Below are 18,249 nucleotides of genomic sequence, written 5' to 3' on the forward strand. Positions count from 1 at the left end.
ATAAAATATTAAATTAATATTTTAATGAGTATAATTTCTAATATTTAGATGTTATTTCAGTTAATGAAAACAATTTTTCATACTTTTAGTTTTAGTCAACAATAGCAACACTGGTTGTAAATAATAATTTTATATAAAATGCTTATTAGTCTTAGTCTTTCATGCTGCAATGTATTTTTTTCCTCCCTGCAGAAAATCAGCTCTTCTGAGGCTGACTCTCGGCTCCGGGAAGATCGTGTACGAGCAGGATCCAGATGATGATCTTGATGTGTGAATGAAGACAGCCCACATCATGACCTAAATCTGTGAATGTCAGATCCATCTTTATAAATATACATATATTTTTTTTATTTTATTATGACTCATCTAGTCTGTGGCTGTCTGTTGTCTATCAGCTATTACGAGGCCAGGTTTGAGAACAGATATGAACTGATGAACCACTGTTCTTGGTAATGTTATGCAGTTTTTGTATTGATAGAAAAATTGGAGGATTAAAAAAAAACACTCACTGAAAAATTTTAAGTCTTGATTAAGATCATTATTGACTTATTACTTGGCTAATTTTGTTCAGTTTTTATACTTGTAGACATGGAGGGGCAACTTTAATAAATGATTAATATATTTAATATTAAAAGTCAACCATGCATACAAGTTTTACACGTTTTATTTCAAGTTTTCACTGACACTAATAGTTCACCCTAAAATCAAAATTAAGTCATGTTTACTTGTAGACGCTGACTTCCATAGTATAAAAAAATACTATGTAAGTTAATGGTTATCAACCGTTTGGTTACCAGCTCAGCATTCTTCAAAATATCTTCTTTTGTGCTCAACAGAAGAAAGAAAATCTTATTTGGAACAATATGGAACGATAAGTGAATAATTTGCTCTTGACAATGTAACATGCAGAAAGGGCTACTGGAAGAATCTTTTTGGTGAACAAATTCATAAGTCGATTAATCACTTATGAGTCATTCATCACTTACCGTTAATCTGGGAATTTTCCCCGACAAAATCCAGTCATTTTAATATGACTGGAGATTTGACACAAGGGGAAAAATTTCACAAATTTTTCAATTGGTCATGCAGAAAGCTGCTTGGTTTGAAAGTGATTTTTGTGTGAGATAACGCAGAAAAGACTATCGAGACATGACACGAGAGGAGAAAGAACTGCTGAACGAATCTTTTTAATGAACGAATCTAACAGATTTGACTCATTGAGATTATATATAGATATAGATTTTTATTTTTTTTAGATCAAACCATTTTAATAATCAGAGAACCACCACTGTATTCAGTAAAAGAAATTAACATTTAAACATTATTGACTAAATATTAAGAGTTTAAAAAAATATATAATATATATATTTTTTTAAATAAAAAACAAACAGATAAAATAGAATTAGAATAGCGAGTGCTAAAGGGCCAAATAAATTAAATGACAAGAAAAATAAAATATAAATGAAACCACTGATCTATATATTATAGATCAGTGAATGAAACTCAAAAGCCGAGTCCGCGGCCACGTGAGCACAAACTTTCGGTGCCTTCGCGGAAGTGACGTCAGGGAAGCGATGGCGGCCCGTGCTGCTCTACCGGACTGCCTTTAAACTGTCCTCAGAGGTGAGGAACTGTACGCGTATCGTTTTCGCTTTCTCAAAGCTTCTCCGAAGGAGGATAGTGCTGTTAAAGCCGCGGCGGATGGACGGTGGCGCTTCTCTCGGCTCCCGGCAGAAGAACGGAGACGTTTGTTCGACACTCCGCTAGATTTGAACATCTCAGACCAACGGACATTTACAGACTTCACAGAGAAAACACTTCTCTGAAGATAAAGACAATCGCCAAATAGTATTTCACACACGCGCTTGGTTTATTTTTATTGTTGTTTTTTAAAACTGCTGCACTTTTGCTCCCTCCATGCGCTGATTTGAATCCCGCGGAGCCGCGTCGGGACGCTCCGGTGTGAAGTGCTGAGGGCTCGGCGGGCTCTGATCTGCACAGGTGTGTTGTGCTGCTCCTGCGCTCCTGCAGGACTCTCTGGGGTTATGGTTGACATGCTGAAGACCCGCCAGTGTCTGCTCGGTGTGCGCGCTTTCCTCGGCGTGACCTCCAGAGTATGGAGCTTCTTCTTGTACATCCTCAGGAAGCACATACGAACGGTGAGTGTCCGAAAACACACTTTTGTCGCGTGACACTGCACTAAACTTTCACGCAGGTGTCTGAAATGAACAGCAGACACCTGTCTGGGTTATTAAACCGGCTAGGTTTCATTAGTTTATTCCCAATCTCTCAGTGTTTGTTTTGTGAAACACACCCACATAAAGAAATACTACAGTGTTATACACTAGAATGTGTTATAGTGCATATATTATAGCATTCACAACACTTTAATGAATGCTACAGCACAATCTAGTATTGGTGAACTGATAAACTGTAATAAATACTGTAGTTTTTACAGCAGTGAACTGTGTATTGTAGTAATAATATACCTTTGAGTAAAGTAATTTGTTTATATTGCTATAGTTGTTATTTTACCACAGCAATTAACAAAATAATTCAAGTACTTTACTATAGTATGCTTCAAAAACACTAGTATTTATTATAAATTACTATAATGTGTTTTTTTATGTGGGTGTGTATACTTTAACCCTTTGGATCTGCATTGAGACTAGTTTGCTTGACTTGCTGGTTATGAATAATATGTTGCACTGATTTCATTAAACGTACTCTGACATTTACAAACGGATGACAGCAGGTGTGTCAGCTTCGAGAGTTAATGTGACGCTTTACTGAGGGCCTGAAGTGTTCGTGAACAGCTAAGCATTCACCATTAGAGTAAAATAAAACTTGGCTCCTATATTAACATGATTTAGAGACGCAAACTAGAAGAAAGATTTACTGTGGAGCAGATTCAGGGTAAGATATGACTTATTATCTCTAGTTTATTTACAACCAGTAAATAATTTACCAAACATAAAACCATTGAAATAAGTTCTAAATATTAGATAACGATAATTAGAAATGGTGACAGCTAACTGAAATAAAATTAATTAAAAGTAAAATATATTTTTTTATTAGCATTATAAGTGAACTCGCTTTAATAGTTTAGTCTAATTTTGCCAGAAAAAGTTTTAGAATTTTTATCAGATGTTAATGTAAACAAAAAATAATTGTTTGCTGGTTTTTATTGTGTTTGTTATATTTATATTTTTAATTTTTTTTCTTTGATGCTGACATGTCATTAAATAAACAATGTACTTCTACTTTATTTTGCATTTTAGTGTAAGCCTAAAACAATAATGATCAGGGTAAAATAAGTTTAAAATATGATCTGGCATGATTTATTTATTTTTTTAATAATATAATATTAAAAAAAATATATAAATATATTTAGAATGTAAAAGTAAATTTATAACTAATTAATATTATCACAATTTAATATGTGAATGAATATCCAATAGATTAATTGTTTTTCAGAATTAGCTGGTAACCGAATCACATGCTTTAGCTCAGAGTGTGTAAACACTTGGGTTTGGAAACCGGGCTGTAATCCTGTGGTGCACAGCAGGCTTTGGCAAGCCAGTTGTATAATAATCTTTAAGATGATCATTAAGGCACAGTTATAAAGGCACTACTTGTCTGGGACTCTGGTATGGGTGCCGGGGTAGCGGACACTTCACTAAACATGCTTTACAGTCACAGCATTATGAATGAGACCTTATTGAGGCCTAAATAAAGTTGGGAATAAACTGCCCCCTTTTCAAAGTCACCCTGGCAGTTTCACTCGGCTGTGCTCGCCCAAGTTCCTCTGACACTTTTAGACAGCTGGGAGAGCTAAAGATAGCTCAGAAGTGAGGGATTTGGAGAAAGAGAGGAAGAGTATCCTCATTGTGGAGAGCAGTGGACCGAGGTGGAGGGTCTCGGACCTCTTAAAGGGAAAGCCGTCTGAGGTCGAGCTCGGGTACATTCCGGATGGTTGCGTGTTTGAGTCAGCTGCTGATTGACCAGTTGTGAAATGGGTGACTCCAAAACGGCTCTCGCGATTTGTTTTTATTAATTCGGGGTTACAGACAACCTGGAATTAGCAGCTTAGTTGTCAAACGTTTTAGTAAAACACCAGCCGTAGCAATTTTTGTAGTTAATATTAATGATCAAATAATATTAATAGAAGCTAATGAATATTTGTATAAATGCACCTGTCAACATTTGAAGTGGATCAAAACCTTTCATCAAAGTTGTCCTAAAACCTAAACCAAAATGCATTCTTGTCTTCCTCTTCAAATGCTGACTACTGTATTTACTAGAAATTATTTAAATGTCAATAGTAATTATTAATGTTTAACCAATACATTATTGTTGTTATTATTTGTTTGTTTGATGCCATTTTGTATCCTGATATCTGGAGTCAGAAGCACCCCAATGTCAATATATCAGTTAATAGTCATATTTCATTAAAATATGACTCATTAAAAACATAAAAAATATTTATAATTAATACAAATTAAATATTAACTAATAAAATTTGTAAATATTTATATTAACACAAATTAAAATGTCAATAGTAAATATTATCAACTATTATTATTATTATTATTATTATTATTATTGATTTATTTCCTGATGCCTATCCTGATATCTAGAGAGCAGTCCAGATAAATTAAATTATTTCTTTAATTATTTAAATTAAAATATTATGTATTTTAGTAAAAATATATATTTTTACTAAAATACATAATATTTTAATTTAAATAATTAAAGAAATAATTTAATTTATCTTTAATTTAAATAAAGATAAATCATTTCATTTATTTTATTTATATATATATATATATATATATATATATATTTTTTTTTTTTTTATCTTCTTTAAACAGTAATTGGAATGATCCCTCAACTGGTCAGTTATGGATTGTATTTTTATTTACTGTATGATTTTGTTCCCATTTAAATTCTGGATCATATAGTGTGTACTTTATTCACTTGTCTTAAGAGACGAGTGGGTCGTTAAAAGTTATGAATTAGTTAAAATGTAAAATCTTTTCATTAAAACCAGTATAGCATGCTAAATAAACTGTAAAAGGTGTGTTCACTGTCGTCTTCTGTATAATGCATGTGTACTGAGGTGGCTGTTTCCTGTTTTGTCTCCTTCCTGTTCTAGATAATCCAGTATCAAACAGTGCGATATGACATCTTGCCATTGTCACCCCTTTCCAGAAACAGACTCAGTGAGTATTTCTTTTCTTCTCCTCAAGTTAGAAGTTAGCGGTATGACAACAGAAAGCCCGATCTGAGTGTGAGTTGTCTTTGAGACGGCTGTTTGTGTGCAGTGTTTTCAAAAGCTGATCGTCATCGAGTAACATGGGAGTTTGTATTTCTGTTCAGACACCGTGAAGCGAAAGATCTTAGTTTTAGATCTGGACGAGACGTTGATCCACTCGCATCACGATGGCGTTCTCAGACCGACAGTGCGGCCAGGAACACCGCCAGACTTCATCCTCAAAGTAAGTGTTTGTTTCGTTTGCCGTATTAAAAATGCACATCTGTGAACAAAGGTTACCACGCTCCGTGAACACCTGGCAATATCAGTTATTATGATTCTAGGCCGGGGTAATTCTTAGACATTTCTGTTCTTAATTCTGTTCTTAAACTTATTACTAAGATTAATAAATGCTTTAGATGTATTTTATTCATTGTTAGTTCATGTTAACTAATGTAGTTAACTAATATTAACAAATGTAAACGTATTGTAATGTGTTACAATAATAATAATAATAATGCATTATTAGTAGTAGAGATCGACCGATATGGGTTTTTCTATAGCCGATGCCGATGTTTAGAGGTCAGGGTCAGCCGATGGCCGATATGTGCTGCCGATTTTTAGGGCCGATATCTTGAAGTTTTCCCCCTCATTTGCATGCTAAAATGTCACACTAATAATAAGTGGATGCACAACATTTCTAAACTTATCATCATTTATTTAGCACTGACTTGAACCATCTCTCGAATCTTAATTTTGTGCACTGCACGGTATTAAAAATTAAAAAAAATATCTAAAGTTAACCAAACAAATCAATAAACTGACCAAGTATTAAATATATAAAACAGGTAATATATATATATATATCATTTACATAAAAGTTTTAGAGCATTTATCAAGCAGAATTTTTCAAGTTTGTTGGAACATAAATGTAAACTTAAATATACATTTAAATAAAAGAAATACAATTTTATAAATAAAAATCAATTAAACTGAAAAATATAAAAAAAATAGTATTCATTTAAAATAAATAATAGTAGTGCTGCAAACACACTAGCAACCAGCAACATTTGTGTTTGGTATAAATGACACAGAACATCTAAAGTGCATTCTAACTTCAAACTTACATCGCAAATGTTCATTATTAAGATTAAGTACAGTCAACCAAACATATAAAAGGTTACACTGGTCAGTTTAAATAGACCGTAGTATACTGGTCCACTCTGCTGTTATGCCAATGACGTTTTTGCTCATGTGAAGAGGATGAACTTTTCCGTCTAGTTTACATTAAAAAAATTTAAAAAATTATAGTTTAACATTCAGATACATTGCGAATATGGAAACATTTGGATATGTGCAGAACGAGACGTGAGCAACAACCTCCAAATACATCTAGTTAAACTCGCGCTCGCTCGTCCTCGTCTGCACGCACGCACACACCCACTGTCACGATCTAATGCACTGTAAATGCAGGATTTTTTTAAAACAAAAAGGGCCTACCGGAATGCAAAAATTCAAAATCGAACATTTTGCAGAACAGGATCAAATAAAGTACTGGTCATTAATACTCGCATAAAATGTTTAAATGTGAAAAAAGTGGTTCACTGACTGCGCAGCACAGCCACACGCGCCACAGTTACGTTTGGAATAATTTTATTTTTAATACTATAGTGTCATTTGAAAACATTGCAATTGCGTTTTAAAATACAACACCGAGCACCACGAAACCATTTAAAGAGGCGCATTCAGCGGTCTCTTTGACGAGAAACAGTCAACAAAGTAAAATGATCTCAAATGTGCAGCGCGCTCCCTTCATTTTATCAAATGATCATAATCACATATTCATTTTACAGTCCTGCTACTAGCATTTTATTCAGACTAAACCCCCTTTAATTCGGGTGAGAAAGCTTTTTTTCCGAGTGGCTTTTGCACATAATACCGCTGCAGACGCATTTTGCAGCATTAAGGTTATTAATTAATCGTTAATTTAAACGACGATCGATCATGGAAATGATCAAATATTGACATCCCTAAATGCAAATGAGTTGGATGGAAACCTGGCTATTGTCTGCATCAAACCATGCTTCCGAACAAATGTCATTCACCGTTCTGTGCTGCTCCAGGACACCTGTCTCTCCGAGCACGCTGCTGTCTGTGAGCTGGGCGGAGTAACGCTGCAGTGTTTGTGAGAGCTGCCACCTACTCCACCTCATTTACAGAGTGAAATTCTCTGACTACCTTTATCTCCCAGGACTGTTGTTGAATCTTTTAAAAGTTTTGGCTTGCGGTCCTTCACATGCGGCAGCAGCACTTTCCACCGCACCAATAACACGAGGCTGCCCGCCGACCTGCCTGAATTTAAATCGGCGCTACTAAAAACGGATATCGGCCGATGCCGATATATTAAAAAATGACAAATATCGGCCCGATATATCGGTCGACCTCTAATTAGTAGTATTGTATTATTAGTTTAACCCTTAAAGACCTAGAACATTTTCGGGGGACCTGACATGCCTGCACTTTTCTTTGTTTTTTTTTAAGACCTATTCTAGCAGTCAGCATCAAGTGTCATATATCATTATAAACAGGAGAACTTGAAGTTTCAGTCTAGCTCGTTTAAAGTCCCAGTTTTCCTTTTGTTTTCTCTAAGAGTGAATGAATAGCCAGAATTTTAAGAAAAACGTTAGCAACAATTGGGTGGTTTTTACTGTGTACTCAAACAGGAACTCCTGAAGTTTGGATTTTTCTCTTTAGAAAGATGTATCTGGGTGTTTTACACTTTCAAATAAAATTTTGTCTACATATAACATTCCCCAAGCAAGTTATAGCCATTTATAACAATATTGTTATAGGCGCTTTTCAGTGAAAAACGGGTCTGTTTCTATAATATAGATGTGTCCACAAAACATTTCGGGAGTAAAGAAAATGGAATCAGTGTTATATAATAACAAAACAGGAAAAAAATAACAAGGTGACTTTATTTCAGTGAAATATTTTTTCGATCCGAGTATGAACAACAACAAACACAAACCGTGCAGCTATATTTAGGGAAAGCAATCGCAAATTGTCTTCTGCAACAAAAATACAAACAGTGAAAATGATCCACAAACTACACACAAAATGAGTGAGAAATATAGAGTGCAACAAAAAAAAATGGTGAAAATGATCTCTATGAACTATATAAAAATTATTTACATAATATACATAATATATAAACGTCCACTACGGAGTCTGTGAATATCTAAATAAGACAAATGAGTTATCATTTGAAAGCATTCAGATAGGATTAGCGGTTCAAAAAGTTATCAAACATTTAAGAACAATAGTTATTTTAAGTTATTTTTAGCTGTCTCAGTCTTTGAGGGATAATAAAAATAAAAAAAACCTCCAAATGTCTTTTTCCAGTTTTCTCATGTAAGCTGTTGTTGTTTCTTCAGGTGGTAATAGACAAACACCCGGTCAGATTCTTTGTGCATAAAAGGCCGCATGTGGACTTCTTCCTGGAGGTGGTCAGTCAGTGGTATGAGTTAGTAGTGTTCACTGCTAGTATGGAGATCTACGGATCCGCAGTAGCTGATAAACTGGATAACAACAAGGGAATCCTGAAAAGAAGATACTATAGACAGGTAACCGCTAGAACTCTTGATGTTTCATTTTGCATTCATTTGCCATGAGAAGAATGAAAATGGAAGAAATTAGTAAAGGATATGCAAATTTATGTTTTGTTGTCTTTTTGTGTTGTCTTTATCGTGTGCAGCACTGTACGCTGGATTCAGGTAGTTATATTAAAGACCTGTCCGTCGTACATGCCGACTTATCAAGTGTAGTCATTCTAGACAACTCGCCGGGAGCATATCGCAGTCATCCAGGTAAGACCAGACCGGATTTCAGCAGCACGCTGTAGTGTGCTTGTGCAGGATTAACACGTGTGTGGTCTTAATTTGCCCTTTCACAAAATAAGGCCTTTAAAAGGTCTTAAATCAGAGCAGAAAATCTTAAATTCATAAAGCCATGACATTAAATGTTACATGCACTGCAATAAGCAAATATCCCCAAATAGCTAAACATTATTAAACCAAGATATGCATGAAATAAGAATGAAAACCTGCTTTCTTTTTAAATTTAAGGTTCTCTGAGCCCATTCGCAAATATTTGTTCTGGTTTTAATCACAAACTCACCTAATTTTGATCAATTGCGCAAAAAACAGGACTTATATCATTTTGCATCCACCTTTAGTTAAGAATCTTTAAACAGATAAACACAAAAATGCTGAGGAAGTATGATCAGGTTTCTGCAGTGTCATCAGAAAGTTATTTCCATCGTAGATAAGCTTTTTTTCTTTTCTTTTTTTTTCTTTCAGTATGCTAATACAACTGACTGTGCTTCCTAGACATTTACATTTAGAGAATATATTGACATTTTGTCGATTTATTCTTTTAATGTTCTTTAGTTTTAAAAAGGTCTAGAAAAAGGCTTAAATTTACCTGCTGAAACTTTAAAATATGAAAGCACTGTTGCATTTTGGATACATTTTAGACTGTTATTTTGCGCTGTTTATACCAAGAAGCTCTGAAGAGCAGTTACACTCATAGTATGGATGGCTTGCAAGGTCTGTCAGAGACAACCGTTTTCTCCTACTATTAAAATGAATGAATGCTAACACTAGGTATGTTTACATGCACTAATTTTCATCAATCAGAATGAATCTAATCTGATTTCAGATTCTGAAATTATCTTTATATGAAGCATTTCAGTCCAATCCGATTCACATATTTGTTTATATATTCCAAACAAAATCTCAGTAAGTAATCTCTAATGTAAAACCTATGCAAACATGCGGATCACGGCCCTGTGCTTTTTTTTTTTTTTGCTTTTTTTTTTTTAGTTTTTATCCAACTCAGAAAATAGTCAGATTCAAGCAGGCTCAATTGTTTTCTGTTGATTTATTCCAGGTCTACACCATTTTAATTCAGTCAGTTTCAGTTCATCTATGAACGTAAACGTATCTGTTGTCTTTTACAATGTGCAGCACAAGAAAATGTAGTTTAATATTTCATGACCTTAATGACCATGAAGAAAAACCGCAGTCAGTCAGTACCACTTCATACATCACTTAAGAGCAGCAGTTTAGAAGAACCGATCAATAAATTATTACTTCTGTCTTGGATGATGCACACTGACTTTTGTGATGGGTTTTTGTCACTATTAGTCACAATTTTTTTTTTTTAGGTTTATAAAAGTCAACTACAAGATTTATATGGTCATCTTAGAAAACGTTTCTCTTCCCTAAAATGTGTGTTTGTTTTAAATATGTATGGAAGTCTGTTTCTGCCACTGAATAAAAAATGAAAAAGATTATTGCGACTTTTTGTCCCACAATTCTGACTTTTTTTCTCGCAATTGCGAGTTTATATTTCACAATTCTGGGGGAAAAAAAATCAGATTTGCGAGATGTAAACTCACAACTGTGGGGGAAAAAAAGAAATGCGCAACTACCTTACCATTTTTTTTTTTTTTTCTTTCAGTAGTGGAAACCATAAATATGTGATTATTTGAAACATTTTTCCTGTTTTTTTTTTTTGCCCATAGATAATGCAATACCTATAAAGTCATGGTTTAGTGACCCAAGCGACACGGCACTTCTTAACCTGCTGCCCATGCTGGATGCACTAAGGTAAAGATCTAAAACATTCAAAACATGCAAAAATTATTTTTATGGTGTTAAAAGGGTTAGTTCAGCCAAAAATGAAAATTAGCCTGTGTTTTACTCACCCTCGAGGCATCCTACGTGTATACGACTTTCTTCTTTCAGACGAATCCAGTCGGAGTTATATTAAAAATTGTCCTGGCTATTTCAAGCTCTATCATTGCAGTGGGTGTGTGTTTTTGTTGAACAGTCCACAAGACGTCAAATAGAGTGAACGCATCCATAATAAAACGTGCCTCACATGGCTCCGGGGCATGAATAAACGTCTTCTGTACATTTCTGTGAGAATGCTATCCATATTTTATACGTAATAAACACTTTTCTCTCACTTCTTCTATCTTTCATAAGCAGAAGTCATTCCGGCGGATGATGTAGGACGTATGCGTCGCGTGATTAGTGACTCCGGTCATGAATTAGAAAGTACAAACCGAGGATTTGCAAAGAAAACAGTAAAAAAAAAAAAAAATCCAAAGTAAGGACATCATACATCCGGAACGGCTTCCGCGTACGACAGTCAACAGAAGTGAGAGAAAAGTGTTTGTTACATTTGAAATATGGATATTTTTTGCTACAGGAGGACTTTATTCACGCCCCGGAACCATCTGCGGCATGTTTTATTACAGATACGTGCGCTTTATTTGACATCTGACACATACACCTAGGATGCCTCGAGGGTAATTTTAATTTCTGGGTGAACTAACCCTTTAGCTTGAACCCCACTTCACTGTGTGCTCCCTTCTCAGATTCACGGCAGACGTACGGTCCGTCCTGAGCAGGAATCTCCACCAGCATCGACTCTGGTGATCATCCGACCGAGGGCTTTCCTCAAGTCCGCTCTTCTTCTGCTTCCCTACGTGACATCTGCCTGTCCGTTCTCCCTCGACTCTTCACCTCTCAGAAGCGGCCTCACGTGAGGACCGTAGGGAGGAGAGTCTGTCCCGAACTCAAAGGGGATGCAAAAGGCAAAATTTCTGGGAAGCTTTTTCTCTACGTTTTAGTTTTTTTTTCTTTTCCCTTCTTCGAAATGGAGTCTCTGCCTTACAGCTCTACCGATGCTGATCGCGTGTGTGAGTTATGTTTGTGGTACGTGTGTATGAGGACATCTGCTGTTTTTCTTTTTAAATATCTGAAGATATTTGAGGCAAGAAAAACAGACCTTTTCATGACTTGCGTCTTCAATCCCAGCCTGGGACGCCATCCCTCTCTTCTAATGGAACGGATTGGTTCAGAACTGGCCAGCGGCACTCTGCACATCGAATAGAGTTCACTGGAAAACTATCGTTGATTATGACGGACTGGGAGACTTCAGGGTTATCATGGTAGAGTTGTATATGCTATTATTGAGGTACTGTCTTTGAAGACATGGGGTTTTAATGACTTCTGTATGGTAGGCCTGTCCAAATTCAGATCATGGAGATAAATTCTCCCGCAGATTCTTAGGTTTTATTCTTCTGGTTAGTTCTCATCCTGTTTTATTCTTGGCAGTGAATGAATTTGTCATGATTATCAGGGAGGATGCTTTGAAGAAGCTGAAGGACAGATTTTAAGCCTTTCTGCTCTAATTGTTCTCTACAGAATGTATGTGGTCGGCTATGAAATCCTACCACCTGGATGCCTTTTTACAAATGTGTTTTTTTTCTTTCCTGAAAATGTAATAATGGCAAGACTTGAATTTATAAAACTTCATTGTATTGAAGAGCTGACTGAGCAGCAGACACCTTTTTTAACTCGAGGCCATGTTGGTTTCTCTGTGCACCCTTCAGATCATGTCAGTGCTATTCTCATCAATCTAACTCTTGTTAAGTCTCAAGGCAGCTCCCTGGGACACAAGTCCGTAGACCTGTGCACGTTTCTAATAAAAACGTGTCACTATCCTATTCTATGGGTTCAATTTTCAGTTTTCTTTTACAGTCTTATTTAAGTTTACTTATTTAAGTCTAGTTTAATGGACCAGTTGCAGAAAACCATTTCTAATGCAAAATATTCTTTAGCCAACACGTATTTCCTTCCCTCTTGATGCAAAAAAAGGCTTTTTTACATAAAAACAAAAAAACTAAACGAAAACAAAATAGAATTGGATTTAATGTAGTTTGAATTGAGCTTAAAAACAAAACAAAAATACGCAAATTTGTTGGTGGGGTGCAACAAATATATTTAGAAATCATATCTTACACAATTTTAATTGTTTAAAATCCTTTCTTAAACCATATCTTTTTTTATTATTATAATAATTTTTAAAGAATATGTTCTGTTTGCTCACGTTATGAGCGAAGCAATTAGTCATTTTTCTATTTGAAAATGTTTGCATATTGCATAAAGAGTGTACATAACCTTTGTCACATTTGCTCCAGTGTTTTAGTATGAATTAAATTAGTTTTTATATATATATATATATATATATATATATATATATATATATATATATATATATATATATATATATATATATATAATATTAATTTTAAGTTTTATTACATCATTCCAGTTAACATTTATTTAATTTCAAGTGACATTTTTAAAACCCCTCTGCGTCATTTCGGATACCGGAAGTGAGGGCAGATGGTCATATGACTGACCGGAGCACCGCTCGTATAACTGCGTGAGCGGAAAAAGTAGTCCCTACCTTACAAACACGACACAACGCGATATCAGAAACGGATTTAGTAACCGTAATAAGCCTTGCATCAAATATTTCAAATAGTCTTTCTGGATGTGTGATTTTCGGGGAAAATGCAGTTTTGCGTTGATGTAAATAATGTAAATATAGTGCGCCCGTATCAATGCGCCGAAGGGAAAGCACAGCAGCTGTGTGTGCAACGCTCGGTTACGCGTCTGACACCGCTGTGTGTTTGTGAGACTAGTTTACTCCTCCTTTAACAACCATGAAGTTTCAATACAAAGAAGAGCACCCTTTTGAGAAGAGGCGATCGGAGGGAGAGAAAATCAGGAAGAAATATCCAGACAGGGTTCCTGTAAGTCGGTTTGTTATAGTGTAAACACAAGCTAGCGTTACGATGAAGCACAACAGACAAGAAAACGCGAAGAGCGTGACATATCTACACGATTAATCGATTCAGCCGTCATAAAAACACGCTCATATTGTGTTTATTCGTCCTTTACACGAACCTAAACGGGTTTAGCTTTAGTAGCACGAGAAGGGCGAAACTGAGAGGGCCTTGTTGATCTCGCAGCCTCTTTATTATTATTTAAATAAAACGCCTGCTCGTGTTATGCTTACTAATATTGTATTTGAAATCACTCTTTTCAAGTCGAATCTGCTTAGAAAGACGAACAGTTAAATATCTGTTAAGGTGTTTTGTATTGTCTGATCAAGGCTTTATGAACAGATTGAGCTCCTGTAGTGTAGGGCGCTGGATATGTGTTTGTTGTTTTATTTAAATCGCATTTGTGGGGTAAAATAATACATTTTAGGACCATGTGGATGTGGTGATTCCTAAAATAGCTCGGATGTCCTTCAGTCAACATGTTTACATCCACAAGGCTGGCTTTGTGTACCATATACATAACCAAACCTATTAATAATGAGATGTTTTGGTCCATATAAAACAGTAATGACAGCTTGATTTCTCTTGAATCAATTAACACAATTGAAAAAGACAAATATGAATTGGAAAATTGGATGTTTTATACTTTTGGTGGCATTACCCCAAGTCCTGGTTAATTTCTGACCCTTTAATGGATGATTTACATATGAGGGGAAACCCCTGGATAGTAGTTTTAAATAGTCATGGGTCTGAAGTGTTTCATACAGTTATCTTGTTCCTCATCTCAAGCCTAATTATCAAAAATAGCACAGCTTTTCTCAGATCCTCTTTGCTCTGAGTCAAAAATCACACATAGTGGGCTTAAAAAGCGAAAGGAATGAGTAAAATCGATTGAAAGTAAACGTTCGTTCAGAACTGTACTGATGTTGCCTGTGTATTATGGATAGAGGACTCGTATGTTAGCCGGAAGCAACTGTTTGAAGTTAAAAATCTTAATGATGGATTTCTTACAAAAACGCAGCAATAACTGATGGACTGGAGTGGTGTGGATTATTGTGATGTTTTTATCAGCTGTTTGGACTCTCATTCTGACGGCACCCAGTCACTGGAGAGCATCCACTGCTGAGCAAGAGATGCAATGCTGCATTTCTCCAAATCTGATAAAGAAACAAACTCATGACCTGAAGACTGAGTTTTGAGTCTTGGGTGAACGGTTTCTTTAACTGTACACTACATGTTCTACATTTACCAGTGTTTGTTTGATTCTGTGTTAGGTAATTGTGGAAAAAGCTCCTAAAGCCAGAATAGGTGACCTAGACAAGAAGAAATACCTGGTCCCCTCCGACCTGACGGGTAACTGCTTTTATGTTTCGAAAGATTATTATTATTATTATTTTGTAATGATGTTCATTTAAAATGCTGCTTGCTGTGTGTGCTGCGTTAAGCTAACTGAGACTTGTTATAACACTTGCGTATCTTTGCTTGATTCTGATTGCTTCCTTTGTCCTCATTTATAAGTCACTTTGGATAAAAGCATCTGCTAAATGACTAAATGTAATGTATTTTTTTTTTTAGTGGGCCAGTTTTACTTTCTCATCCGAAAGCGAATCCACCTGAGAGCCGAGGACGCTCTCTTCTTCTTCGTAAACAACGTCATTCCCCCGACCTCCGCCACCATGGGCCAGCTGTACCAGGTATCTCTCTCTCTCTCTCTCTCTCTCTCTCTCTCTCTCTCTCTCTCTCTCTCACTCTCTCTCTTTTTCTCTCACTCTGGCTGGTTTGTCAGTATCAAAGTCATTTGGTTCCTCTTGTAATTTCACTTTCTCACACACAGGAACATCACGAAGAAGATTTCTTCCTTTACATCGCCTACAGTGACGAGAGTGTGTATGGAGAATAGAGCCAAAGGGAAACGAGTCGACCCTCATCCTCCTCCTCTTTCTTCCTTTTAAAACAATCTATAGACGTCATGCTGGCAGCCTAGAGCTCTCAGAACTGAAGTATCAGATGCACTTTTTTTGCTTTCGATTTATCATATCTCCTTTTGTGTTTTTATCCTTTGGTCTGACATTTTTCGATGTTCTTACAAAGCTGTAATACTATGAAAATGCCACTGATACTGTTACGATTCGAGTTGATTTCCACTTATATGCAGTTGTGTATCCATTAATAATATGCAGACCGTTCCTAGTCAAGCTCATTTCAAATATTTCTGACCATAAATGAACGTTTGCTCTTCAAGATGGTTTCTAGCTAGCATGTGCAGTCCAGCATTTGCCGGTCAGTCAGTGGAGAAATGGACTAAAGTGTATTCTGTTATCAGCTAAGTCTAATATGCTGTTGTTACATTGGTTTGCTTTTATTATTGCACCTAAATTAATGTAGATGGGTAGATTTATTTTCAGTTGTATATCTGAAGTTCTAGTTTTATTTGCAGTTGTGTTTTGTTTTTTTTAATTCTGGTATTCAGTTGTATTTCTGGTACCCCTGAAAATGACCGTATAAACCAAATGCACACCAATTTTGTCTGTTGTCATTTCATCTCAGACCTGGTGAAATAAACTGCTATATTTAATATTTAATATGGATGCTCAGATGGAATCAGAGGTGCAATAATCAAATTGTCCGACGCTACAGTGTCCACAATTGTAGGATTTTATTTATTTCCTTGTTAAGTGTCAATTTCATTTATCAGTTTGTCCCCACTGTGAGATTTTTTGTAAGTACTAAATATATAAATACATCATAGATAGATAGATAGATATACAATATGTTTTTCGTTTTACATGGCAATGTTGATGGTGTGGCAAAGTAGTGTAAACTACAAATGAGCTACAAAACTACGACTCCCATGTTGTGTCCAATCTAATTCCGGACCGTTTCAAAATAAAAGTCAGTTTCGTTACTTTGAGAATCTTTTCATCTTTTTAACGGGTTCACAAATATGGCTAAATTATCAATAATATTCGGTTATAATAATAGCTAATAAATAACATCTTTAAAAAGCTACCTTTATTAATGCAAATACATTTTATTTTAATTTTATTAATGTTTAAGGTGAATTCAAATTATATTTACGCTTTTACAAGACTTTGTTTTTATGAACCGAAAATGTCAACAAACTTGGACGCATGAAATTTTAATAATCACAATAAATAATGTTTTTATTAACCCCTTAACTGTCACTCGCATTTTTGAACATAGACTTGAAAGTGCACTTTCCAAACTAAATGTTTTATAATTCACGAACAAAAACATTTTATAACATGATATTGATGTTCCATTTTCATGGTAATGCAATGTCTGATTTTAAAATAGGTTTTAAAGGATGAATTTTTAGATTTTTAAGTTTTAAGTTGATATATCATTTCTGATTATTTCTAAAGTGTGACAGAGAAAAAGTCAACGAAGAAGACTTTTTTTTTTTTTTTTTTTTTTGACAAGGTTAGAACCAGGGGGGCAGGGTTTCATATTTTATTGAAGCATCCCTGGGCGCCACCATTGGCTAGCGGACCCCCACCTGCTGTTAGCATTCCATTGACTCCCATTCATTTTGGTGTCACTTTGACAGCGAATAACTTTACATCTGAGGCGTTTAAAGACTCCATTTGTCCATTCATTATTTCTAAAGAAACACAAAAATGTATAAAAGGCCCCATTACCTTGTATCTTACGTTATGGCCCCATAGAAGCTGTTTTTGTAAAAATAGGCTAATGATTGCGTCATAACCTGCGACTCTCTGTCGCACAGTAGAGAAATTACCGTATGGACAGGAGGAGAAGCTCGCAGGCAATCTTTTACTGTCTATGAGCCTATCGGGGGGACGTGGAGGCATGAAGTCAAGGGAGAAGCCCATAGAGAGTCCATAAAAGCAACAGGACAAAATTATTCAACAACGTCTGCAAGATTTGGTGGGGTGATTCAGATTTCTCTTGGCACAGCGATAGAGCGATCTTACAATTGTCAGACAGGTTGCTCACGTGACATTTACGTCATCAAGCTCAGTTTGAGTCTGCGCAGTATGCTCGACCCCCAGGAAGTGTGTGCTTCTAATTGACTTCACTTGTCTCCGTTGAATCCAACATGGTCGCTGTGTCCATTTCTTTTACTGTCTATGGTCAGAACTCCTGTTATGATGTAGATTTTTGAGGGTGCACTCTTGTCATAAATTAATCTATTACTTTTCCTACATAATTTTTAACAAAAAACATTGGTAATATATCTATTTAGGAGTCTTAGACCTTTCCAACGATATATAGTTTGTCATGATTAGGTAAG

At 35.5% G+C, this 18,249-nt stretch overlaps 2 protein-coding genes across 2 annotated transcripts; both read left to right on the top strand.

Moving 5' to 3' along the window:
* The first annotated feature begins 1,509 nt into the window (after positions 1-1,509).
* LOC109087372 (CTD nuclear envelope phosphatase 1A-like) lies at positions 1,510-12,673 on the top strand. The gene is made up of 7 exons (XM_042728676.1): positions 1,510-2,159; positions 5,159-5,225; positions 5,383-5,501; positions 8,695-8,883; positions 9,015-9,126; positions 10,848-10,932; positions 11,709-12,673. The coding sequence occupies exons 1-7, from the start codon at positions 2,046-2,048 to the stop codon at positions 11,767-11,769; spliced, it is 747 nt and encodes a 248-aa protein (XP_042584610.1). The 5' UTR covers positions 1,510-2,045; the 3' UTR covers positions 11,770-12,673.
* A 1,055-nt stretch (positions 12,674-13,728) lies between these two features.
* On the top strand, positions 13,729-16,491 carry LOC109087390 (gamma-aminobutyric acid receptor-associated protein). Its single transcript, XM_019101599.2, has 4 exons — positions 13,729-13,937; positions 15,245-15,323; positions 15,546-15,664; positions 15,805-16,491. Exons 1-4 carry the CDS (start codon positions 13,848-13,850, stop codon positions 15,868-15,870), a joined length of 354 nt encoding a protein of 117 aa, XP_018957144.1. The 5' UTR covers positions 13,729-13,847; the 3' UTR covers positions 15,871-16,491.
* The last annotated feature ends 1,758 nt before the right edge of the window (positions 16,492-18,249 follow it).

This window comes from Cyprinus carpio, chromosome B7, assembly GCF_018340385.1.
Source record: "Cyprinus carpio isolate SPL01 chromosome B7, ASM1834038v1, whole genome shotgun sequence".
In the NCBI taxonomy this organism is placed as follows: domain Eukaryota; kingdom Metazoa; phylum Chordata; class Actinopteri; order Cypriniformes; family Cyprinidae; genus Cyprinus; species Cyprinus carpio.